Below are 26,439 nucleotides of genomic sequence, written 5' to 3'. Positions count from 1 at the left end.
TTTTTTCTGTAATTGTCCTGCATTTAGCTTAATCTATTCTCCTATCAACTCTGAAACCTTTTTTTTTTTGTGTAATTTAACTACCATTTCATATGGAAAATTTGACAATATATGTGCTTCTTTTTGTTTTGGAACCTATTCAGCACAATGTTAACTTACTCACAGCAATAAGCCTTAAATAAAGAGCAGAAAAGGTGGATTTCTCATTCCTCGATGAGATATTTTCCGTGCCGCCTTTTTGTTGTTCCACTTATGAAATTTGAAACAGCTCAGCTGCTTCACATAAATTTAAATTCCCCAATTCACCTCTTGCGATACGCATATTCACACATATTTTGGGCCAAGCGTGCTGCTTCAGGACTCAATGTTCCCAGAAGTCTGTGTCCAACTTTGTTGGCAACAACTGTGAGCTTAAATGAAATGTTGAATTGCTGAACCAACCCCTGCTGCTCCAGCCCTGAGCCTCCTGTGGCGCAGCTGTGTCCGGTGTGTTGTGTTCCACCAGGGAGGGAGTTTACATATATACGCTTGTTTGTGGGACCTGAAGTCCAAGTTTTATGTCACCATTGGGGTCCGTCAGGTTTGTGGAGCCTAAAAAAACATCCTGCAAGTTTAAATTAGACACTTGCAGGACCTATGAGGGTCGTGAATTTGTTTTCATGTTAAAGGAGATGAGGAATGGATTATACTATGGGGTGTCCTCTCATGCATGCCAACACAAGGATTTCTGTAAGAAACAGTTTGTCAATACCATGCAGCGCTCCACATATACTTGATTAATGTGTCCAAGTCTTGAATAACCTTTACTTCTTTTGAAGTTTGTGCAAAAGGTATGGTTTTCTTCCATGAATACCCAAATATCTCTCTTAAATTTAAATACAGACTTTGAGTAGGCCAAAACCTTCATTTGTCAAAACATTATTTATTTACTTTTACAAATTCAGAGGTGGACTTGCTGAAGTGCTTTGAATTATTTTCCCACCATATTGTGCTTGAACTTAAACTAGTGAGTAGACGTTCTCCTTTTGGATTTTCTGGTTGAGAGCCTGATTTATGGCTTGATCAATTACAGGAAAACGTCCAGATCCTGAAGCAAAGCAAACCAAGACTAACATTACCACCAGCAGCTTTGACTGTCGATATTGATGTTCTTTTTATATACTTACACACTATATCAAGAAACACAACTTTTAGTCAGTGTCACTTTTGCCTCAACCAGTCAACAGGATATTTTTTTCCAAACATCTTGGGGCTCGCCAAAATGTGTTTTGTCAAATGTTTTTGTTAGCAATGGTTTTTACCTTAAAACTCTCCCATGGATGCCTTTTGTGTCCAGTCTCTTTCTCATTGTTGAATCATGAACACAAACCGTAACGATTGCAAGGCTTTTAAATCTGATGAAAAGCTTCTGCAGGAAATACGTATGTGAAATTGAACACAACTTTCCCAAATAAACAAAACACTGCCAATTCCAATTAAGCCCAGATTAAGCAAGGTGGGAAATATTATTCTCATCTAGAGCCAGGTGGTTTTGCATGGCTCTTTTTCCTTGATAAATGAAATAATCATTCAGAGACTGTGATGTGTATTTACGTCTTTGGCTGATAGCAACATTTGTTTACAGTAGTAAAACTGGCAAGAATGATTTTCTTGGAAAAAGGTCACCTCATCATCATATAGGAGGGCTTTTAATAGACTCTACTGAGCAAACAACAAATAATGGGCTTTTTGCTAGTAAGGAATTGGACATTGATAAGTTATTATTATGCACAAACCCAACACTGGTGGTTCATTTCACGAGTTTATAGCTACAACAGTATTAAAAACAACAATAAAAGCAAGATTTAAAAATTAAATTAAAAAAGAGAAAAAAATCTTATCGTTGAATCTGAAGTAATACAATTTCTGAAGTATGTAATCTCAAAAAAATGAGATTGTTCAATCATTTTTACACTACATGTAAGTTTTTTTTTAAGCATGTCTGCTTGTTTTTAGCTATATTTCTTTTATTGCAGAAAATTCATTTAGCCAATTATGGGAGTTGGCTAAGGCTTTGTTTAAGAGCAATTTCTTAAAGTTTTTGCTCATTTTAATGGCCTAATTTTGCTTCCAAAGACCGCGTCCGTACAGGGTTTTCGTGCCCGCTGTGACCCTGAACGACCCGGCAGCACTAATTGGGTTTAGAACAGTTTTCTGTTCAGCTGGCTCCATAGAAACTACACTTTTAGTACCACCTCTGAATCCCCCGAGGAGAGAGTGGAGTTACTTCTATGAAGTGCATGTGTGCCCATACCGGGGGCTGAATCACAGACTGTTTTGCCACAGACAGAGACACATTGTGTGGGAAAACGAGCAGTAAGAGTGGGGGGTTGGTTGTCTCAGAGAAACGAGGCACAGACATAGAAACAAGGGGACTGAGACAAGCTCTGATTGCCGAGGGCAGATCCAGTTTTTAACCTCCATGTGAAGTTACAGGGAGAACGACTGAGGGAGTCTGACTCAGAGATTTACGAGTGGCAAGCTTGGGAACTTTAAGTCCTGACAGCAGAGGACTACATTAAGATTACATATTGATTCAGATGAGGAGCAAACCCATCATATGCTTTCTAGATGCACAAATATACATGAGTCAGGTTTGAAATATAAGAATGCTATCTCTACACTGGAAACATATCTTCCATTTCTGCAAGTTCAGAGGAAGAAAGTGACAGAGTTTCAGTTGCGTTTTTAATGTTTATTTACTGACCAGATGCTGATTTATTAGTTTCTCTTGACAGGCGCTGGTTGTTCACAGATGTTGGAGCAGTCCTCCCTTTCACAACCCCCTTTTTTCCTCCAGTCTTCCTTTGCCTCCCACTACAGAAACTTTTGTTCTTTCCCCCACAATCTCCTGCAGCTTTGCTCTCTCAATTCTTTGCCCTGCCCTTTTCACCCTCTTTAAAATTCTCCCCCCTTTTGCTTTCTCACTCGATATCCTGCCCTTTTTCTCCTTTTAGTTCCCCTAGCTAATTCTTCTTTCTGTGCTGCTGCCCCTTTCCTCAGCCCCTCTACATTCTCCACCTCTCCATCGCTTTTCTCCTTCAAGCCACTGTCCTTGTTGCCTGTCTTGGCACAGGGGCAGAAGGAGGTGGTTGGAGGCTGAGCTAGCTGCATTAGGTCCATGTATTATTCATGTGCTCTGCTCTCTGTGCGCCTTGGTCCTGCACTGGCTTTTCTAGTGGGACACATGGGCCTCCTAAAGGAGTTGTGTGTGGGCCTGATTGAAGAGTTTTTTGGATGAGGCAGTCATTTTCTTGATTTGCACCCTCTTTTTGCACCAAAAATTGACTTCACCGATCAACATCGAAGGACAAAATTAAACCTTTTCAGCGTATTTATTTTTATTCGGCTGCAAAGCATTCCCCAGGCGTGTTTTTCCTCCCCAAACCAGAGGCTAGCTAAGGCTTCAGCCATGTCTGCTCTGATGCTTATGAAAGATTTATCTTCTTTCACCTCTGGCCAAGATTTCTCTTTGCCTGGTAGCTTTCTTCTCTCTAAACTGCATCTTTTTTGGCTTTCCAGAACACTCCCAGTAAAAACTGTTGACTTAAACTGGGTTGTATGAAAATTTAATTTAAGCATCCAGACATTGTAAGACGGAGTGCCTTGTTTCTACAGCGCTGTGCAAAGAGAAAGACAGAGAAGAGGGTGAAGGAGAGAGACACAGAGAGAGAGCAAGCAAGGGAAGCCTTTGGGACTTAGAGGAGGGGCCTCCTGGAAAACCACAGCCACATAGCTGCTTTGGGCTCACATCTGCTTTGGCTTGACATACTTGCATTTCACCATTGAAAACATCAACAACTGGAATGTAGCTTTGTTACTTATAAATAGGATTCAAATATAAATCAGATACACCTTGTCTAGTTCCAAATATAAGCTTGGGCACGCGCTCCATTTATTGATTTTGACGTGTTTTCCTGACAGCCTTTTTGTCCTGCACAGGTGGCAGCGCCAGAATAAGATTGGGCCCCGATGATTGCAAGGACCCCTGTCCACCCTTTTCCAGCCAGTCCCGGAGGGGTCACAGAGCTGACGTCTCAGGGCATGCATGTTTTGGAGTCCTGAAGAGGCAAGCTACATCTCAGTGAGTGACGCTTTCACTATGTTTTAATCAGAATGTTAACCATCGATCTCTTTGGTGAGATATGTAGAAAAATCTGAAGCTTCTGAGAGAATGTTTATGATTAAAATTCCCAAACCAGATTTCATAACCTTCAGGTTGCTCTTGTAATTTATCACAATTAATCTCAGGGACATGCAGGCTGAAATGCTGGGTCAGCATGCATTTCTTATTACTGCAAGTGCTAACTAGCTGCTTGGGTAAAGCTGGTAGTTTCTGAGAACAAAAGGAGTTGAGCCACTGCTGGAGTGCATGCATATAAGAAAAGGCCGGCCGCCTCAGCTGCTGCTGCTGCTCCACAGAGACTGACATCGGAGACGACTACCTGACTCTGCAAGGACAGAGAAGGTTATAGAGCAAAAGGAGAAAATGAAAGACATGGGTGAAGAAACAGCAGCAAAAATTACAGTCTTGCTCAACAATGACTGTTGCATTTAAACACAAAAAAGCCTCTTCTATGGATCACCTTTGAAACGTCTTTCTTGAACATTTTCAGAATTTATCACATTTTAATATATTTTACAGCACTTTTAAGTGATAGACAAACTCAAACTGTCACATAAATGTAAAGTGGAAGGAAACAATGTGCACATTTTTTTTTACAAAAAGAGATTTGGTGTGAAATTGCATGTATAATGTGTCACTATTGCTGAGTCCCAACTGCTTTTTCCTAAATAAAAATCCTGTCTAAACAATTGCCACACAAAGGCACATCATTAGCAAACAGAATCGACCTGTGTGTAATTTAATCTCAGCATAAATCTGGAAGAGCTATGAAGTTCTCATAGGTTTGTTAGAGAACATCAAGATGAAGACCAGGAACACTCCAGACAGGCCAGGTTCAAAGTTGTGGAGAGGTTTAAAGCAGAGTTAGGCTGTAAAAAATATTTTGCTAGTTTCACAGTGTTCTGTTCATCATCTGACAACAGAGAAAGTCTGGGACAAATACAAACAAAACTTCATTGTCTACCTAAAAAACAGGCCATTGAAACAGAACATTAGTCAGAGAAGCATCCATTAGGTCACTGCTAACTAACTGCTCATGATCAATTAGTATATATTAATATTGGATATTTATGTGTTCACTTCTTCATACTTTGAAGTGTAAAAACCACAATAGGGTATTTAACAAGGCCAACGGAAAGAAGTGCATGACTCTCAGGTCAAAGATTTGTTTTTCCTTCAATAAATAAAATCTGAAAAGTGTGGAGTGCATCTACTTAGCCCTTCTGTGACCATGCTTTGAATACCAAGAATCACATTTTGCTGTCTACTAAGTTTGATAGACACTCTAGGTTTTGCAAAATTCCTCAAGCTTAATAAGATTGGATGGAGAGTCTCTGTGAATATCACCTTCTTAAAGTCGTGCCTCCAACCTGAGTGTACTATTTTAAAGATGTTAGAATACTTCTGCAGCCTCTTTGTGCTGATGTTTTTATAACAGTTACATACCATCTGAATGTCTTCAGTAGAAGCCAGGAAGTGTTCTGTGATCAGGTGCATGTAACACAGATGCCATTATTTCGTGCCTCTTGCCTGATTGAAACCGGCACAAGTGTCCATAATTACACTCGGTCCTACATGGCCATCTGTTTGTCATCCCGTCTCACCCAGTCCTCCACATCCACATCAATCTGATTCAATCCGGATAAGCAGGAGGTGCTAAAGTGACACCCTGACCAGTTCAGGCCTGTGTCCTACGAAGTCGCTTAATCCTCTTATGGGACAGGACTACTACTGCTGCTAACACAGGGAGAAAAGTTAGTCAGCATTGGCCTACAACCAGCAAAATGAGTTTAAACCCTGCTGTTTGGACTCACAGCAGCACTTCTCTGCATCAATTATTGACTGCTCTGCAGTGTCTACTCTTTTCTAAGACCTAAAAGCACAGTAGGGTAATTTCACTGAAATACCCCAAGCTTTACTCATTTATTTGAAAAGGCATGTTTTTAAAATGCTGCGAACAAAAGCGGCAGGCCGCCAGAAGTTTGGTGTAAAACTTTCAAGATCTGAACAAAAGGCTTGGCTTGAAGAAGCTGGCTTGCACATTTCTGAAAGCTGATCAAAATGTCTTGGCTGAGTTTCTCCAACGATCGTTAGGTTTCAGGAACACATCCATCATCGTTAGGTCTGGGTTGAGTCTCTCCACTTTTCTGGCCAAATATTCTGGGTTTATTTCATCCATTGGTGTAAAGAGGGCAGTGAAGGCATCAGCAGTAGATAAAGATTAAAAGAAAATAAACATAGTATGAATTTATCCATACATCCAGAGGCCTGGACATCCTTTTCTCCAGTTGCTTGGGTCAGCTCTTCCAGGGAAACCCCGAGGAATTCCCAGGCCAGCTCCAGCATGTCCTGGGTCTTCCTCTGGGTCTCCTCCTGGTGGGATGTGCCCAGAACAAGTCATCAGTGTCTCGTCCAGAGCAAAGCCATGTTTTAGTATTACCCTAACCCTCATCCTCATAAAGAGTTTAAACATTTTGTTACATTGCAAATACAAACATTAATTAATCTTGTAGGTATTTTATTTGATAGACCAACATAAACTAGGGTATAATTTCAAAGGAAAAGATGCACATTTTTAAAAAGATCTGAATATATCTGAAAAGTGTGGAACATGGTTGATCAGTATCAACAATGATACTGGTTGATATGGAAGAAGACAATATCTTCTTCCATTACAATTGCAGCTCCAAAGCTTCAGATGTTCAGGGATTGTACTTAGAAACTGAAAATATGGGCAATTTGTAAAGTAGCTCAAGTTCAGTCAAATTAGATGTTAATGTCTTGCCAAAGATTCTTAATTGTATTTAGCCCTGGACTTTGACTGGGTCAGTCAAATGCATGAATGTAATTTGCTGTGGCTGTATGGTTAGGATCATTGTTCTGCTGAACGGTGAATTTCCGCCCCAGTGTCTAGAGCTTTGCAGTCTTTGACAGATTTCCCTTCAGCGCTGACCTTTAATTAGCTCCGCCCATTTTTTCATAAACTCTGACCAGTGGTCCTGTTTCTGCTGAAGGAAAAAAAACATCCTCATTGCAACATGTAGACATCAGAAGGTTTCACTCCGAGCATGATGTGTTAGTCCTCTGCAACACTTATAGTTTTGTGCATGCTGGCCATAAAGTTCACATTAGAGAAAACACATTCTCTAACGTGTTTTCTCCGTGTCCCCTATGGTTTGTGTCAAACACGAACGGGAATGTTTACGACTGAGTTCTTGCCATTCTTACACAAAACCCTGGTCGTACTGTCAACAGATTCTTCTACATGAGCTGTGGATCTCTGCAGCTCCTCCAGTTACTGTTGTCCTCTTGCCTTCTTCTCTGATTGTTGCTCTCTTGTTCATCCTATCAGTCCTTTAGTTGGTGACCACGTTTTGGTCAATTTCATGGAATGGCTGGATTTGTGAGGAGATTAAATTATAGGTGGACTTTATTTACTCAAAAGGCAACTTCTAAAAGGAATTTGTTAACTTTACTTAAGCATACCAGCAGATTTTTATTTGCAAATAAAAATCTAGGAATAATGTATCTGTTTGCTTGCACTCTAAAAGCCACATGATACTTTGTGTTGGTCAAGCAATAAGATCCTCTTAAGTCTGTGGTTTTAATGTGAGAAAGTGTGGAAAACCTCAAGATGTGTAAATAGTTTTGCGTCTGATTTAACAGCGCTGATTTAATCTGATTTAACAGCTCTGAAAATGTTGCTTTCTAACAAAGGCTGAACATAAGCATGTGTAGTGTAACTTGCTTTGTAAAGTATATTTTAAAGAAATAAAGAATGCAAATGAACTATCTGCCCTCTCTGTTGCTGTGTATCAAATGGATTACAGGAGAGAAAAGTAACTGAAGTAACAGAGTTGACTTTTGAACTGAAGTCAGCGCTGAACAGCTTTCCGCCCTGAGGGCCAAACCGAGACCCTGCATCATTCACCATGTCACCACAGCTTGCCGCTTCAAAGGGCAAGCTAAGCATAAAAATGCACAGCTGCTGAGCTGCAGCAAACATGCAGAGTTTGGCATATTTGTTGACATTTCTAATGCAAATCCTACCATTGTGTGACGATTCAGTTGCTGCTGATAGAGTCGTGTGCTGTTGCTCATGCTAAATAAGCTCCACCCAATTCTCCTGATCGGACTCTCTTTTTTTTATATCTTTTTGTTTGTTGCTTTCAAGCCAGACAACATGTTCTGCATATAAAAGAGCATGGAAATTTAAATTGAACTGAAAGACAACCCAGGCACTGACTCCAAAAACAGATATAACAAACCCAATGAGTGGTTTCTAATTGATTTGATCCTTCCAGATTCTTTCATCCGTTCTCCACTAGTGCTTTGCTTCTTTGTGGTCATGTCAGCAACTCTCAAGCATCTCTCCTCACTCTTTTCTTTTTGTTTCAGATAAATGGAGGAGAATGAGCGATGCAGGAGCAGGTCTCCAGCTCGGAGGACCAATCGGGTGCAGCAGGTGGTGGGAACAATAATTCGACGCACTCGAGAGTCTCTGAGCAGGTAATGGGAAGAACAGGAGGCAGAGAAGATTGTAAAAAAATGTTTTTTACACCTGAGAAAATTTCTAGAAACCAGAAAAGAAAAGAAAATAGCTGTGGAACAAGCTGTGTGATGGGTGTGTTTTCAGAAGAACAAACACCAACACGTCATGCGTGTCTGTAGTTAAAGAAAGAAATCTTTTATGTATGCAAAAAATATGGGGAGCTTCAAATTGTCAGTCCTAGCATCATTTGCAGATGCCTATCTTTGAAAGTTTCCTGCTTCGTGTGTGTTGCAATTTAATAAATGAAAGACAATAGACGTGACCCTTAAGAGGCAATTGTTTCATAAATAAATCAAACTTCCCAATTCCACTGTGGGAAAAGAATCCATAAGCGGAAAACATTTTAGAAAGAGGCCTGTCTCCCCAGGAGTGGACGTCTCAGCAAATTCAGAAATTTCAAATCACCCAGGAGGAGCCACATCTCAGCCCCTGCAAGCTTAGTTAGCAAGTTTGTGAGTACAATTAGAAAAAGACTGAGTAAGTAGGGCTTGCTTGGAAGAATGCCTGATGGGAGTGCAAATCTTTTATCTAATTAATATAGCAGCTAGACTTACGCTTGCAAGATTGCATCTAAATGAACAATAAGACATTTGGAATAATGTCCTTTGGACAGACGTAGTAAAAGTGTCTGGTGGGTTACAACCTGAACATGTTGCCAGTCCATCACTGGGACACACGGAACAGCCAATGATGCACGCACACACTCTTACATTGGGGCAATGTGAAGAGACTAATTAACCTGGCCACAAAGCAGTTTGGTAACAACCAACTCAGCATTTCAGTACAAACGCACCCACATGTCAAACATGGAGGTGGTGCAGCCACAAAATAAGCAAATAAATAATGAACAAAACCCCCAATTTCTAACCAAATAATAATGTAAAGTAGACTGAGGTGAAATTCATCACAAACTAATCTATCCTCAAAAAAATGTGTAAAATTGTTGCTGCTTTCAGATGCTTCTAAGCGCAAATTTATTCAGTTTTGCAAAATTTTCCTCATAATGCGGAAAAGCAGAGACTGTTGATATAAAGCTGGGGAATTTGAAGGTTCGTTTCTTAACCTGGTGTACACAGAGTAGATTTCCTCCCACACCCATACAAAAAGACACATACCACATTGCCGAGTACATATTCAATCTCTGACTGTCCCTCTTACACACACCCCTCTGTAAGCCACAAATATGCGTTTAAACGCTCGCCATCCTCTTGCAGTCGGCGAAGTGCTTTTTCTTTCTCAGTGAAGGAGGAAGCAGATACCAGGAACTCCTCCTGGTAGATGCTCCTGGGAAAACTTTGCCAGGTTGTGATCAATTGACCAGAAAAGTAAGGCCCAAAGAGAGGATAACACTGTTAGATTTGATTGAAGGTGTTTATTTGTCTTTATGTGAATGTGAACTTCATTCCACTGAGGTGACCGTATGACTCTATGAACTGCAACATCATTTATGAAATTTAAATATACAAACAGTCAACTTGAACCCTTTGATGGAAAGCATAACAAACATCAGACTCTAATGATTTTCTTCCTTGAAAGTTAAATTCCCTCTTCCTGTGTAACAAAATACTTTTTCTGAAGTTTCTCTCCATTGTTGACTGAAGTGTTGATGTGAGATAAACTATTGACTAGAAGGCGGCTCATTGTAGACAGTCTTTGTGCATGGAGTCATTCTTCTGTAACACATTTAGAATGTGGTTTAGCAACATTTTGCCAAAGGGAAAAAAAAAGCAAGACTTGCCTTTCTGGATGACAACATGTTGCTCTAAAGTCCTGTTTCTGTTGCTCAGCATTAATAAACATCACAAAGCCATGTTTATTTTTACCCTCAGGCATGAAATCTTTGCCCATTTACTGCTTTTGTACAGAGTAACATTTCTTTTTCTTTTACTGATACTACTAATCACAATAAAATCCCCAAACTATGTCTTTTAACACGGGGCACACTGATGTGTTTTTATATTATTTCCCTGTGTTTCATTTCCATGCTTTTGTTTCCTAAATACAAAGCCTCTATTAGATTTTCTGATGTTGCTGATTTGCTAAAAAAAAAAAGTAACCAATAAAATTTTCCTTCACACGTTTCCCTGAGTTATTTTGGAAGATGCTGCTGGCATCAAATTTAAAACAAGAGCTCCCAGAACACATATTCACCCATCCCAAGGCTCAGGCTGCTTTCTGCTATTTGCTTTAGAAGGAATCCTGATTTGCAATGAATAAAAAAGTTCTTGATGTTTATTTTGCAGTAATTCAGGAAGGCTTAAATAATTTCTTACAAAAATGTATTTACGTTTTTAATCTATGAGGGGTTGATTCATGTGTATATTAGTACCACAGACACTTACTCTGAATAAGTGTTTGCGTAAGTATTTTCATTTTTAAAAACAAAATGAGTTAAACTTTCCAGCTTAAACATCCACACACACTAATAATACATATGATGTGGGAGAAAACGAGTGAATACTTATATGGGGCAGTGAATTTATTGCCCATTTTTCTTTGCATTGTGGTTCAAGCCACGTCAGATTGGAAAGAGAGAGTCAGTGAACAGGATCTTTCTTTTTTCAAGTTTTGCCACACACATTCACTTGAATTTAAGTCTGGACTTTGACTAGACCCTTCCAACACATGAATGTGCTTTAATCTAAACCATTCCATTGTAGTGTTAGCCACATGCAGCTTGTTGTCCCCATGGCATGATGCTGTCACCATCAGGATTATGACCAATGTTAGTTTCCTGGAACACATGACATTTGTAGTAACGTAATCTATCCATCTGTTTCTGTCCTTTTATTCCTTTCTTTTTCTGTGTGCATTTCTAAAGGAGAAAAAACAAAACATAAAGTCATGTTCTGGATACTTTGCAATTGGACAAATGGACAGATATTACGAGATTAATGTGGGCTAAAATTTAGATGAGTATTGCCACCTTCAGTCAGATGACCTGTCCTCCTTTCTGACCTCCTCAGAGAGCGTCTCCTCGGCGATGGGCGGTCGCAGCGCTCCAACAGTCTGTCCAGTCAGAGCTTCCAGGCTAAACTGACGCTGCAGATCACCAGAGACCCCGTCCTGGACCGGAGCACCGGACATGGCTTCACTCTCACAACGGACAACCCCCTGCTGGTCAGGGATGTTGCCCCAGGTACACACGTGTGCGTGTGTGTCACATGTTTGTCTATGTGGATGAGTGTAATCTATTTTCTAATTCTTCTCTCCAAATAGCCACCTGCTTTATGAAACTGTGTTCTGCCTGCAGCAAGTCACATTTTTGCACATTTTTGTGTGTTTCTGCACTCAAATGCACACATACATACACGCGATGAGTCTCTCTTGGCCTTCACCCATCGTGTTTGGCATTGTGCCAGAGCAGGCCACTGAAACAGCAGAGCCACCTGCTCATCCTTCCCAAATTCAATCACTTTTCATTTAAACCTCTCTGATTGGAGGTATCAGGAGCAGGTAAAACACGAAGATGCTGATCCATCGCTTTGACGTCGATCTTGTAAAATAAGCTGATAAAAAGCCTAGAGGAGACTCCCACCTTGCCCTCATCTCTGTAATTGCTGTCTGCTGCCAAAGAAAGATGGTGAGAAGGTGAAAGGGAGGTGATAACTGGGGACATCCAACAGAGAGCGGGATTTGTCAGCAGTGAACAGATTAAGTGCAAACACGACACAGACATGAAAAAAAGTGTGCGAAAATGTAAAGGAAGGCAGAGGAGAGAGATGCATATCGCCTTTGAGATTGGAGGAGTCAGAAAAAGAGTGAAGGCCAGAGGAAATTATGAGGAAGAATGATTTAAAAAGTAAAGAGGAAGAAAGCAGAGAAATGAGGATATAGACTGCGATGTCAAGAGAGGAGGGTGGAGCTGCAGTGTGTGTTTGTGTGAAAGCTCGCAGCTTTCCTTCAGTGGCTAAAAAACGAGTTTTAGGCAGAGCTGCTTGAAGCTATGTGCCTGTGTGTTGACAATCCCATATGTTCTGTAGGCTTGCAAGTGACTGTGCGTTTGCTGCAGAGTGAGATGAAACTGCTGTGCCTCTCTCTTGCCTGAAGACAAATGAGTATAAATAACCAGAGTAGGCAGAGCAGAGGCGAACTGGAAGAAACCCAGAATAACTGTAACCCCTCACGTCCTGGAGAGCTCAGCCCAACACTGTTGAGTCAGCCCTGTTCAGTGAGCATGTGTGCCACTCTGTGACGTATGCTTCTTGTGCATGTTGCAGGATGTGCAGCCAGGGTTTATGTTCAGCATGTGTATGTGTGTGTGTACCACAGGGAGCCCTGCAGATGGAATCCTATTCCCAGGAGACCAGGTGCTGCAGATAAATGATAAAGTGATGGAGGATTTGAGTCCAGAGCAGGTGGAGATCATCTTGAGGTAAGACTATCTATCTAAGGTTTATGACAGAGCAGAACGATGACTAAATCCACCATCTGAGCTGTTTCATGGTTACGCTTTTTAAGAGTGTGTGCACCATTCATGTTTACATTTGCGTGGAAGACCTCTTGCACTTTGGACAATTGTTCATACCCCTTGTACTTTTCTACATATCACCACGTTGCAATATTTAATTTCAAGAAAAGTCAAAGAAACCATGGCTTTCTTTTTATAGATGAAAATCTAAAACCTGTATTCAATATTTTATTCTGTAATACCAATAAATGAAATCCAGCATAAACAGTGGCCTTAAGAAGTTCTTTAAAGGGTCAATTCAGTCCACCTGTTTGTCATTTAACCTTTATATAAATCCAGGTGTTCTGTGAAGGCCTCAGAGGTTTGTTGGAGAACATTAGAGTGCAAACAGCATCATGAAGGAGCACACCAGATAGGTCAGAGATAACTCTGTGGAAGACATGGATGAAGCAAGCTGCAGGGCAGTTCTGGAAGAAAACCTGTTCAAATATACAAAAGTTTTTAAAAAGGGGAAAGAGGTCCGACTTCACACAGGACCCTTCAAGTGTATGTCTAAGGTTGGATCAAAGCATATTCATGTGTTTGAATATTCCAGTCAAAGTGCAGGCCTAAATCTGATTGAGAATCTTTGTTGAGCCTTCAAAACTTAGTTCATTCTGACTGCATTTGAACTCTTTATAAGAGCATAAGCATAAGCATAAATTTCAATCCCAAGATGTGCAAGGTGTTGACAGGTGGTTTTAGACACCACCCTTCTAGAACCAGAAGGTACATTTTCAGATTATTAATTGTAAACAAAAAAAAACTGCTTATTAAAAACCTGTGGTTGTACTTTGACAAAAATATTGAAATGTTAAATGTGTACAAAGGTACAGAAAGACGTGCGTGCATCCGTGTTATTTGTTGGTTTTGTCCACAGGGAATTGGAGGATTGCATTAATGTGACTATTCTGCGGCACATGACAGTGAGTACAAAGAAAAATCTCAACACGTTAACAAGGTCACATAAAGTCATAAGACCACATTTGACATTTGAAACAGTTTTTTTTCCTAACATGTGACAGTAAGTTTGCATATTCCCTCATTCTTTAAACTGAATTGCAATGCGAAAATTATGATTTCTTTAAAGCAATTTGCGTTCTCAGACTGCATTTTCCTATTTCACTGCTGGCTATAAGATAAGCTTGTTTCATTGACAGCTCTTGTTTTGCAGAATCCGAAGTCGTCCATAATGTCAGCAGAGAAGAGAGCTCGTCTGAGGAGTAATCCAGTCAAAGTGCGCTTTGCAGAGGAGGTGGTGGTCAATGGGCACACTCAGGTAAAACATTTTCTCTGACAAAAAAAAAAAGAAGAAACCCTACCAAAAAGGAATTAATGAATACATTTTTTCTGGATAGTTTATTCTCACATTTGAAATGCATTTAGTTTTCAACTGCGTACATTTTACTATTTGTTTAATTACATGTCTAACTGCTTCCTCTTTCTTTTTTCCAATAGGGAAACTCTCTTCTCTTCCTTCCTAATGTCCTGAAAGTCTATCTCGAGAATGGCCAGACCAAGGCCTTTAAGTTTGACAATACAACCTCTGTGAAGGTAAGGGTTTTTGTTTTCACCTTCATTAAGTCCCTCTGAGCTCAATGAGGCATTTTCATGAAAGATTTAGACATCAGCTAGTGATAAAAATTTGATCCATGTTGTTGCCCAAGAGACCAAGATGAATCTCAATCTTAATACGAGTCAAACATTTTGAACATTGATGTTGTATGTCATGAAACCCAGTACAAAGGTTCAAAGTCTTGGGAATCAATTCTGTGATTATTTAGCCATATGCTTGGATCATTATTCTGTTCAAAGTCCAATGATTGGCACAGCTTTGGTTTTCTGAAAAAGCACGACTTTCTTTTTTTTTTATCTTTTGAGAAAATCCGGTGAAGGGTTTCGCATGCAAACCAGCATGAGTGGGTCTCTGCTGTGAGCAAGTTTATAAGGGAATGTGGGTGTGTTTTGTAATTTGTAGCATGTTCACTGGCTGCAGTTGCCACAAACTCTCTTGATTATGGCATGATAATTACTAAATGTGTCCGGAAGAGGTTGCATGTTAGGATAATTGTTTCCAAAACTCACCACCAGCGGGATTAAGTTTATTTTCACTTTACAACGTCTCTCCTGCTTGGATTTCACTTTTTTTTATTCCCAGTCAGGGGAAAACTGAGGAGAAGGGTGAGATCGTCCATCTGGCATCAGCAGACTAGGAAAAGCAAGTTTGTTTTAGTTGGTTGAAATTTTGGTTTTCCATCTTTCCAGGACATTGTTCTGACTCTGAAGGAAAAACTGTCCATCCGGGTGATTGAGTACTTTGGTCTGGTACTAGAGCAACAGTATAGCATCACAAAACTATTACTACTGCATGAAGATGAGCTCATACAAAAGGTAAGGGATCTGCAGACAAACCTATATGCATCCTGGGTGAGCAGGGAAGAATGCTCACACTAGCTAAGTGTCGGTATAATGCATTTAGGATCTGCTATGTTTTGTCTCCACCAGGTGGTGCAGAAAAAAGACTCACATGATTATAGATGTCTGTTCAGGGTTTGCTTCATTCCCAGAGACCCCACAGACATGCTGCAGGAGGACTCCTTAGCCTTTGAGTATCTCTTTTTGCAGGTCAGAGAAACCTGTCAACAGCACTACTTATATTTTTTATTCAGCTTTAGTGACTAACTTGGAGAAACCTTCATATATCATAAAGTTAAAGAAAAGATTGTATGTACTTTGTTTAGTTCACAACGTCAATCAATGTGCTTTCTTTCAAAAATCCCCCAAAACTAAGAAATATAATCATCAAAGCTGAAGGATTTGTTTGAACTGTGAAGCTGGACTGTGAATCTCTCTGATTATTTCAAGACAGTCCCAGTCTCTTATGATTCTCTTCTGTCGTGTAACAATTGCTTTACTCTATTCCTGCTCCTCTTTGAATCTGTATTAATCTATATATTTGCTGTTCTAAGCAGTTGCCACTTTGATGATGCGTAGCTCTGAGGCTTCTTTGTAAAACCAACATATGCAAAGCCATACACAGTCTGTGCATATTTTCATTGCACAATAAAAGCCACAGGAGTGCCACTTATGTCATGCTGATTTAATGTTTTAAAAACAGTCTTTGCGTCTTGCTGTGCTTGTTTTCCCTGACAGTTTGGAGTTCCCACTGTTGGTTTTACTTTAAAAGACTTCTAGAGTTGCCTATTTTTTTTTTTTTCAACCTCTGCCGTAAAGTAGATGTCGGTGGTACATTAGAGCAGAAACAGCAGTGCGCCATGCTTTCACATGGATGTGTGTATGCAGTGTCTGTACGCATTTCACTGTGGTTGTTGATGATTTCAGAGTGTTGGAGATGTGCTACAGGAGCGTTTTGCTGTGGAGATGAAGTGTAACACGGCGCTACGGCTGGCTGCCTTGCACATGCATGAAAGACTTGATAGTTGTGGACAGACCCGGACATCTATCAAGAGCATTACGTGAGTCTTATGTGTGTGTCTGGGTCAGTCTAAGGTTACAACATTATGGTCACTACTGGCTGTCCTTTTGAAGCGTGTATGATTTTGATGATCTAGAAAGCGAAGTGCTTTCAGGATTATGATTAGTCTAGACTGAAGATACTAATTTATTGATACGTCATTTATTAATGTGATGGAACATATTGGGCATGTGTAATGAGGACAATAGCCTAAATACACACCAGCTCTAGGGATCTACATTTACTGACATGCATGGAAAGGTTTAGCAGCACAAACTGGTATGCATACTGGAATTCATGCAAACCTTCTTACCTTTAAGGCTGTGCTTGTCGAACAAAATCCAGTTAAATTGCTAACTTCTGATAATTGCCAAGGGTAATGTTAGCTTCAGAAAGCAGACTGCTAACAAAGGGTTTTGTTTTCCCATGTAAGAAGATAGTTGCAGTTTTTATTAAATAAATCAATATTTTAGTATGTTGATGTTGTTTTCAATTATAAAAGTGACTCATAGTTGCCTTTACAATGACATCTTCTTTGTCTTAAGTCCTTTTATAGATATAATTTATTCTTAGTAATAAGACAGATATTGCTGGCAACCAGAGCACTTTTTTCTAAGTTTGATTTTCATGTCTGTGTATGTGTTGTTGGCAGGAAGGAGTTTGGCCTGGACAGCTTTATCTCACCCACGCTGCTGAGCAACATGAGGGAGAAGGACCTGAGGAAGGCAATTAGCTACCACCTCAAAAAAATCCAGGCCCTGCTTGAGCCACGACAGAAGGTAAACAAGGAATGACAGACGAGTGACAGAAAAAGACAGAAAGCCGTTAAAGATAGTGCCTGTATTGTGAAGGTTTTGGGAGAATTTTAGCTGTTAATGTCCTATAAGGTTAAAGTCGTTAGAATCTGATAAATAGTGGGCAGCGGAGCAATTAAGGAAGAGCTTATCTGCTTAGTCAGTCAGAGAATTTCTGATTTTACTATATTTTCTCTCTTTTTTTGTTAACTTGTGTTCCAGGTAATAACGGCTACGCAGGCTAGATTGGCCTACCTTACTCAGCTTGGAGAACTCATTTCTTATGGTGGACGGTCTTACACAGCAACAATGATGGTAAGAACCGTTTTTAAGTTGTGTGAGTCCAATTGCTAAAATACAAGCACTAGACACTTTACTAGGTACATCATGGTAGTACTGCGTTAGGCCCTTATTTAGCCTCTGACTTTTGCTTAACAATAGTAATTATTTTTGGCATAAGGTAAGGGAAACAAATCTCAGAGATTTTCGTCTATGTTGCCATCGTGACATCATGCAGTTGCAACAGATTTGTTAGTACACATCGAGGCTAAGAATATTCCATTTTCACCAAAATGTGCTCTGGATGACTTACATCTGGTGACTATGGAGATTTGACACATGGTACACTGTGCAACAGGAAGTATTCATCAGAAGCTGGGTACTCTGTGGCCGTAAAGGGATAGACATGACCAGCAACAACACTTATGTAGGCTGTAGTTTCTGATATACTCAAACCAGTCTGTCTCTTAAATCCAGTTTCTTACCAATTGTGATATTTGGTTTAAGCTTCAACAAGTTGTCCTTGTGCCATTTAGATGTCTAAATGAAGTGATTTGCTATCATGTGCAAATAAACAGGTGTACTTTTAAACACCTGGCTTGTTGATATGCCTTGTAACTGTGATATTCTTTTATTGTAATTTTGTGTGCTTTCACCTGTGTTCAGCTTCAGGACAGGGAAGTGATGGTCAGCTTGCTAGTAGGTGCCAAGTATGGATTGAGTCAAGTCATTAACCACAAGATCAACATGATATCCACGTTGGTTGAGTTCAGCAGCATCAGCAAAGTGGAGCTGCTATCTGAGTCGGACAAAGTCAGCCTGCTACGCATTTCACTGCATGATATGAAGGTAGGAAAGTCACGAGCGAACCTATTCATCCAGATACTGTATAATTCATAAACATGTTGGCACTGACATTGATAAAAACATGCATATGCACTTACCATTCTATTTTTGTGCCAAATTTCATGCTAGAATAAATATGGGTCAAGTATGCTTCCTCGAGTTCAGGAATACGTAACCTTTGGGAGCTAATGTACATAATAATTCTCTAACACAAAGGTGACAGTGTCTCCTTCTTTCTCCCACTTCTCCACCTTTCTTTTCTTACCCTTTGACTTTAATTGCCTCTGCTTTACCTAATGTTCGCCAATGCCCTCCCCTCTCTCAGCCATTTGCCTTACTGATGGATTCTATGGCTGCCAAAGACTTAGGGTGTCTGCTGGGAGGCTACTGCAAACTCCTGGTGGATCCAAGTGTTAATGTCTTCCGTCTGGGGCGCCCGAAAGTCAGGGTGCACCGGATTCCTGCTGAAGAAGGTGTGTGTGGGAAGTTCGCCGTAATAGAGGGAGTGTGCTATGAATCCCTAACAAGTGAGCAAAAAAACCCTGTTTCACTTTAAACTATCACTTTATGGCTTTGGCCTTTTTGACATTTTCCACATCAGATGTAAATATACTGTAGCCTCCTGAGACCCACAGAGTTGTTTACAGTTATATTTCTCCTCTGTAGAGGCCACTATCCTGAGAAGAACAACTTATTAAATGTGTCTAAACTCTAAAATTATATAAGAGGCGTGCAAACACGTGTTAAAAGGGCTGGTGTTTGTTAAGTAAAAATATAATCAGACAAACCTTTTTGCAAATAATGTGACATTTATCCCCTGCAAATCAACTAAAAACAAACAAATCTGTTTGAAGGAAAACAAAGATGTCACAGTGAATTTTGTCCAGAGTCCAAAGCGATCGGTAATCTCACAGCATTATATTTTTAGAACAAACGAGGCCTCATGATCGTCAAGAAACAAATAAAATATACTTTAGTTATAAATTTCTCACATTTAAAAATAAATGAGCGTTTCTTCCGGGTTTCAGAAGGGTATATCATTAGGCAATACATGTATGGATAAAGATAACTGCTGTGATATCCTGTTATAATTGAACATAATTTTCTTCAATAATGTGCATCCATAAAACTTTACATTACGCTTGTCTTTGGTTCATGCATTAGGTTATGTGTCCCGCTGCTGCAGTGAGTCAGATGACTCCACAGATGATGATGATCCAATGGATTCTCAGAGTTACAAAGGCTCAGACCCCGCAAGTACGGACTGGGAAGAGAGGAGAAGAGGGGAGGAAAAAAAGAGAAAAGAGGAAGAAAGAAAAGAAAGAGAAGAACACAAAGGCAAACAGGAAGTAAAAATAATAGTTACAACAGAAGGCAAGGAAAACGAGAGTGAAGAGGAAGTAGGTGCAACAGGAAGTGGTCTACGTAAATTTAAAGTTGTGGATGAAGGAATGAACCTGGAGACCAGCTGGTATCACACTGATCCAAGAGTTACCAGCAGCTTCTCCAGCTTGTCCAGCAGTTCCTTGAGCACTGCATTGGATGAAAGCAATGCTGCAGCCAAAGCCCCTTCTCACCTGGATGCTCTTTGTGGATCAAGCCCGGGTGAAGATCCTTCTAACCTGGATGTGCACCACCCTTACCTCCTTGAGCCAAAGCGTCAAGGGCCCCTGCGACCCACAAACCTAAACTACCGTGGCAATGATAATTCTTTCCTCTGCTTTGCAGAGCTCTCCAAGGATGATTTCTTACCTAGTCCAGCAGGAGCTACAAGTGATGACGATGACGATGATGATGACGAGGAGGAGGAGGACCTGGGTATCCACAAACTGAGACGCATATCTAAGATCCCTAGTTCAAGAGATCTGAGAATGATTGACAGCACACCTTTTGAACGATTGCCCATTAAAAGAAAGAAAAAGACTCCTCCCAAAGTCCCAGTAAGAACAAGTTCAATTCCTGGAAGTAAATCAGCACAAGTTGAGCACCGCCTGTCTAAAGATGAGGACAGTCTCTTTCTTACTCCTTCGCCAAATCCAAAACCAGCTCTTTTGTTAAAGGACAATGTCTCAGAATCAGAAGATGAGTTTTTTGATGCACAGGATAGGTTTACCCCACCAGTTCCAGATTTTTCAGGTTTGTTCTAGACATTTTTTTCACAATAAGACAACTTTTATTTAATTTTTTACAAAGGTCTATTGATGCAGGCACAGTCGTTTTAAGTGACTGTAATATTTGAAAACACCTAAGAATTATTTCTTTCAAAGACATCTTTTAGCTACATAATAACAGTCTGTGTATCTTGTTTGCTCTTCTCCTCTTTTACAGATGCTGAACTGGCTGATCGGCGAAATGCCAATCGTTTGAGTGGAACCTGGAATAGTCTTCCATCTGTCCAAGGAAAAGAACCATCATCCCCTCTTGCCAGTAAACCTCGATCACCTAAAATGAAGAAGGATTCTGAGTTGCTAAAAGATTCCACAAACCAACTTGTTCACCCACAACCGAGTGCTTCAAAGTCATGCCAGAAACCTGAAACAAAAGTCAAACCACCACTGGCACCTAAACCCCAGTTGCTTCCCAAACCTCAGATGATGCCTCCCAAGTCACCCCAACATGGAAGATCATATGCCCAGTGCAATGGAGATGCCTCTGGACATTTGTCTTCTGAACTTTTGGAAATGGAGCCAGACACAATGGAGTTCAAGTCTGTCACATTAGGTGGATTGCCTCTTCCTTCATCAATGATTACAGCAGTGAGATGTAAAAAACAGGCAGTAACCAACACAACACTACAGTCAGAGGAAAAGACTAACAAACAGGAAAACAACTTGCAACTAAACAAAAATCTGCTGTGTGAGAATGGATCACATGTTCTTACTAGTGACAAAACATTAATTTCGGATAAAAAGGAAACATCGAGAACTGATGAGAAAGTAAATGGATCTAACATTCTAACAAAAAGTCCACCAAGCTTACACTCAATCCCTCGCTCCAATTCGGGCACAAAGCTAGCTGTTCCTCCACCGGTTCCCCCTAAACCTACTTCTTCCATCAGCTTCCATCCATTATCTTTACCTGCTAGCTCTCCTGTGTCTCCCACTGATCCAAATAAAGGGATGTTTAAGGATACTATCAGTACACCCAATGGGATCCACCCATGGAACAATCGCAATGGCAGCATCCAGTCAGGACCTAGGAGGGTTTCTCTGAGCCATGAGAGCCTTTCACCAAAAAATACAGATGCACCGCTCACTATTACCACCTCACCCACCTCAGTCAATTGTAAAGGTGTTGGAGGCCTTGACAGCAGAGAACCTGGTCGATCTGGTTCAGGATCTGATCTGAGAACTAGCTCCTCCAGCCTTGGAGGTAGACTACCAGCTTCTGCTCTGAGAGGAAAGATCCAGTCTTTACCATGGTACATGACTCGCTCCCAGGAGATTTTAGGAAATCTGGACTATCCCTCCACAAGTACTATCAATGGAGACACATCTGGCTTTGGTTCTGGTTTGTCTGTAGCAAGTGGTCTATCAGACTTAAACAAAACCCCTGTGAAGGACGAAGAGTCAATAGCTTCAAAATCAGGAAGTAAAGGAAACATCTTAGATGACGGAGCAGAGGTTGTCATCGCAACCATCAAAGAAGCTCCAGAAGTAAGTTCACATATGAAAAAGGCCAGTGGAACAAATGGCTCACATCCTAATCTGAGTTTTAGAGATAACAGTCCACACAGTGGCAGTGTTTCTTCAGAGCAGCCACAGTCACGGCCTCATTCAGCTGTTGGCCTGGGAGGTGTGACAAGCATGCAGATTGGAGGGGACTCACCGACCTCCTCTGGAGCAGACACTACTCCTCCACAGCAGCATCGGGAGTCTTGCGGCTGTCGCACTGTCTATGCCAACTGTTTCAGTGGAGACACTGAAGATGGGGTTAGCTTTGATGAGGAACTCACAGTTTATGAGTTCTCTCGCCGCATACGCCCCAAACCTGCTCAGGCATCTTCTCCAACAACTCCCTCTCCAAAACCCAACATTCTGTCACTTCTGAGGGACAACCCTCGGCCACTGTCTACTTTCTCTACTGCATCCTCTGAACTGAGTCCTCTGGTTTCATGTCCAGTTTCACCTACAGTTTCACTCAGTGGTCGTCTTCGTTCCCTTACCAACAAGAACTATGGAGGACTAAGGGGTGGCTTTGCCTCTCTGCGGGAAGACATAGATCAACTTCTTCTTGTATTAGAGAGGGGAGTGCTTGACCAGCCTCAACAATTCTCAAAACTGGAGAGCACAGACTTAAATCACAATGGAACAGAAGACAATACTGCTGTAGGACAGAGCTGCACTGGAATAAGTCCTACCATCATGACAGAGCCTGAAAGGAGTCTTCTCCAGGCAGAGGCCCGTCGACTAGCATCTGGATGTCAGCGGGCCACACGTGTTGGCTGGGCTCCAGATGAGGCTCTTCGTTCTTTAACCACTAGCTTCAGCGCACTAGTTCAGCTGTCAGCTGCCTGCCTGAAAACAAACCCCTGTCCTGGTTGTGATGTCTGCCGTAAAGCAAGACTTGTCAACAAGGATGAGGACGACGATGGGCAGCAGCCTATGGACAAGTTGAAGGAGATAGTTGGTCTGTACCGAGAGTTTGTTGGGGCTGTTGAAACAGCTGGGACTGGTGGTGTGAATGGTAGTCGGAGTGTGGGGTCTGGACAGAGTCAGGGAGAGGAAGATGGAGTGAGGTTGCTTGCCAAACGCTGCACTTTGCTCATATCAACAGTGTTTGCACTCACACAACTCTTCCGGACATCCACACTGGAAACCACGGACACACCTGGCCGTGTACCTCTCAATTTTTGACCCAAACCTTCAGACTCCAAAACAATGGACTCCTGAGGTGAGACAAGAGAAACCTCTACATAGCAAATTGGTTTGCAACTCCAGTATTTTTGTACAAGTGCCATGCACACCACAACAAATTACATACACACACTGACATCTCACATAATGCTAGAGAGAAGTCTGCCTCTCTTTGTAACACATGGACTATGCATTTGTACATATGAATTTTATAATTACTTTATTCTTATTTTATGATACAATATGTGTATGTATGTAATGATTATCCATGTACGTATTTATGTATTTATTTTTACAATGTTTGCACCATTATCTGCCATGTACAGATCTCTGGTGAGTGAAACTTTAAAAAAAAAAAAAGGATGTCACTGGATTTCTTTCTTCTTCTTTTTTTTATTATTATTTTCCCTCGTCTTTGAGACAGTATTATGTTATCTTTTGCTGCTTTTGAACAAAATCTTCACTCTTCAAGGTGTAATCTGTAAATTGTCATTTTAATAAGTTTATTATTGCAATCCGGTTACTGACAAGACTTAGAAAATATACTTTATTACAGTTTTGAACTACAATAAATAGCTGTTTTGTTTTTATATGTGTAAGGTTTACACCTTTTTAAGGGTTTGGTTTTAAACCTCACAATCACAAATAGATGTGGTACAAAACTCTATTACACAGCAGGGAGAGCACTTTTGACTGTTACAGATTGCACCTTTTGTGAGACATAACCTTGTATGAAGTGTTTTTTCCTGTCTTTCCCCCCCGTCCAGAATTATGCTGTGTAGTTTCTTTGTAATATTCCCATTATCCAAATATATGCAGTATTAGAACATTCTTGTTTTCATCCAAACGCCTCCATCTATGTATGTTGTCTGGGTATGTTGGGATGGGGGCTTAGGCAGTGAAAAAGTGGACCTTATTTATGTAGTTGGCACAAGGGTGACTGTTAAACTCTGTCCAGATGTAGCAAAGATCCAAAGTCTTAAAAACATTGAGCCACAAATATTCCTTGCTTTGGGTTGCTCTTCTTTGTAAACCACTTTATCAATAAAACACTGACAGATGAACTGGTTAAGGTCAGAATTGTAGATATACATTTGTGTCCTACATTAGTTTACGCCTATGCAAACATAAACCCCTCGGCCCCTGCACGATGTGTGCCATTTTTATTTCTTTCCATTCTAACATTAAAACCAACACCAGATGCGTTATACTTGTGTAAACATATTGGGTGTTTTACTTTGCTTGGAATGTTGGCTTTTGGTCTTGCTTGGGAGAAACTTTCTGCATCATGATTTGCAACAACTTGCAAGATTTGCATGACATTTGCAATTGTCAATGTAAAGACTGTTTGTACTGATCTCTGTCAATCGCCGCTAAAAGGATTACTTTGCCTGATCAGTTCGCTGATGTGAAGCGTTCGCTAATCAGCTCGCCACTTCACAGGACGTAGCCAGCTCGCTTGATGAGCCATCCACCGTGAAGGATTTACTTGAGCTACTTTTGACAACAGTCAGGCACTTAAGACTAATCAGTCAGTAGCCGCTCCTGTAAATATGGTAAGGGGATTTGACAAAATGAAGGCTGCTTAAGCATTCAGTCCGCTGGTGAAGGAAGTATTTCTATTTTACAAAGTGACAAAGGAAAACGTTAAGGGTATGAAGGCAAATCTCCTAATTGAGACTTCCAGCTGCCATTTTTTCTGGTAGCTTTATCAATCACTGCACAAACAAGCCCTTCTATTATGCCCCAACTGTGTTTTGTCTTCTATTTTTTGTTGTTATTCATCAGACCGGCTCAAAGAGCAAGAAGAGTCTGTTACACTCTTCTGTTTGTACGCACAGAGTTTCATAAGAAACACTTATGTGTTTCTACACAAGCTGTCCAATTGCCATATTTACATCCAACAAAGTCAATGTAACAAGAATTGTACTGTTTGGGAATAAAATACACGCTGACCTTAATGTTGTTTGTTTACTCAGTTTGTCTTTGTTGATGTGTGTATCAGCAAATTCATGTGCCCGGGATCTATCGTTATACGTCTTATTTATGATATTTTAAACTTTAAATTGACAAGCAAACTGCGGTCATTTGAAGTGAAAATAAAAAAGAGGAATGCATGCGAGTGTGAACCTGAACTTCACTATCTGCATTGACATGTCTGAACCTCTAATGCAGTTAATGAGGATCACTGTTGGATTTCTTTCCTGGTGTTAACTCGCTTTCCCGTCTGCTAAGGCAGCGTTTATCTGTGAACTGAAGCGTCTCTCTTTATCCTTGATATCCTTGTCATCTCTCACTCCTCATTCTAAGAAATCAAGGCAAGCATTTTAGCCTCTATTATTAAAAACACTCATGACATTGAAGGCAAAAATGTTATCCCTTCAAATTCAAATGACCCCTTAATGACCATCTCAGTGTGAACAGCAACCAGGATCTGAAAGGCTTTGTAGCTGCAGCAGCTCAACCTTCTCGAGCCAAAGTCCTCACATCAGATTGTCCTTAATCTGATTTTTATCTGTTGTCTGACTCATTGATGTAGTCACGTGAAGAGTAACAATCATTAGCGTAGACTCACTGCCAGAACTTCTTCAGTGATTAAAAAACATAAAATATATTATCACAGTGACACTATTTTAGTCATTGTGTCGGGAGTGAGTGCCAAGTCTCATCTTTTCTATAGCACATGGTTGCAGGTTGTGTGAGTGATCAGAAAGCAGGGATTAGAGTGTATCTCAGGCAAAGGGCAGGACAGACAGGAGATGTATTGTACAGTGAGGCTCAGTGGATACAAAGGATTTGGTATAGATGTCACAAATATACAAAAATATTTCATTTAGTTTCACAATGCTTGTCTGATAGTGTTCCATAACTAGCCCATTGCAGTGCCTTGCAAAAGCATTCATAAACCCTTTGACCTTTTTCACCTTACAAATGAAACCTTTTATGGGTATTACTAAGATTTTGTTACAATCAAAAAGTGGTGCATAAATGTGAGGTAAAACAACAAATGATGGTTTCACCA

At 40.5% G+C, this 26,439-nt stretch overlaps 1 protein-coding gene across 3 annotated transcripts in view; it reads left to right on the top strand.

Annotated features, from left to right (window-relative positions):
• Nucleotides 1–25,378, top strand: part of LOC102231742 (FERM and PDZ domain-containing protein 1-like) — a 29,666-nt gene extending 4,288 nt beyond the window's left edge. Inside the window, exons 2-17 of one of the 3 annotated variants that reach the window (XM_023328707.1) lie at nucleotides 3,982–4,123; nucleotides 8,564–8,674; nucleotides 11,684–11,856; nucleotides 12,990–13,092; nucleotides 14,048–14,093; nucleotides 14,342–14,446; nucleotides 14,626–14,721; nucleotides 15,433–15,558; nucleotides 15,673–15,792; nucleotides 16,510–16,643; nucleotides 17,295–17,421; nucleotides 17,659–17,751; nucleotides 18,382–18,564; nucleotides 18,887–19,034; nucleotides 19,726–20,697; nucleotides 20,890–25,378. In XM_023328707.1, coding sequence (XP_023184475.1) covers nucleotides 8,568–8,674; nucleotides 11,684–11,856; nucleotides 12,990–13,092; nucleotides 14,048–14,093; nucleotides 14,342–14,446; nucleotides 14,626–14,721; nucleotides 15,433–15,558; nucleotides 15,673–15,792; nucleotides 16,510–16,643; nucleotides 17,295–17,421; nucleotides 17,659–17,751; nucleotides 18,382–18,564; nucleotides 18,887–19,034; nucleotides 19,726–20,697; nucleotides 20,890–23,417 — 5,061 coding nt within the window. In that variant the 5' untranslated portion in view covers nucleotides 3,982–4,123; nucleotides 8,564–8,567 and the 3' untranslated portion in view covers nucleotides 23,418–25,378. Of the gene's footprint in view, nucleotides 1–3,080; nucleotides 4,124–8,563; nucleotides 8,675–11,683; nucleotides 11,857–12,989; nucleotides 13,093–14,047; nucleotides 14,094–14,341; nucleotides 14,447–14,625; nucleotides 14,722–15,432; nucleotides 15,559–15,672; nucleotides 15,793–16,509; nucleotides 16,644–17,294; nucleotides 17,422–17,658; nucleotides 17,752–18,381; nucleotides 18,565–18,886; nucleotides 19,089–19,725; nucleotides 20,698–20,889 lie in introns of those variants that run through there. The other 2 variants (XM_023328705.1, XM_023328706.1) reach the window with 2 other exon arrangements.
• The last annotated feature ends 1,061 nt before the right edge of the window (nucleotides 25,379–26,439 follow it).

Source organism: Xiphophorus maculatus, chromosome 23 (assembly GCF_002775205.1).
Source record: "Xiphophorus maculatus strain JP 163 A chromosome 23, X_maculatus-5.0-male, whole genome shotgun sequence".
Classification (NCBI taxonomy): domain Eukaryota; kingdom Metazoa; phylum Chordata; class Actinopteri; order Cyprinodontiformes; family Poeciliidae; genus Xiphophorus; species Xiphophorus maculatus.
Note: the sequence above shows the minus strand (reverse complement) of the source record. Positions and strands in the feature narration are given on the sequence as shown.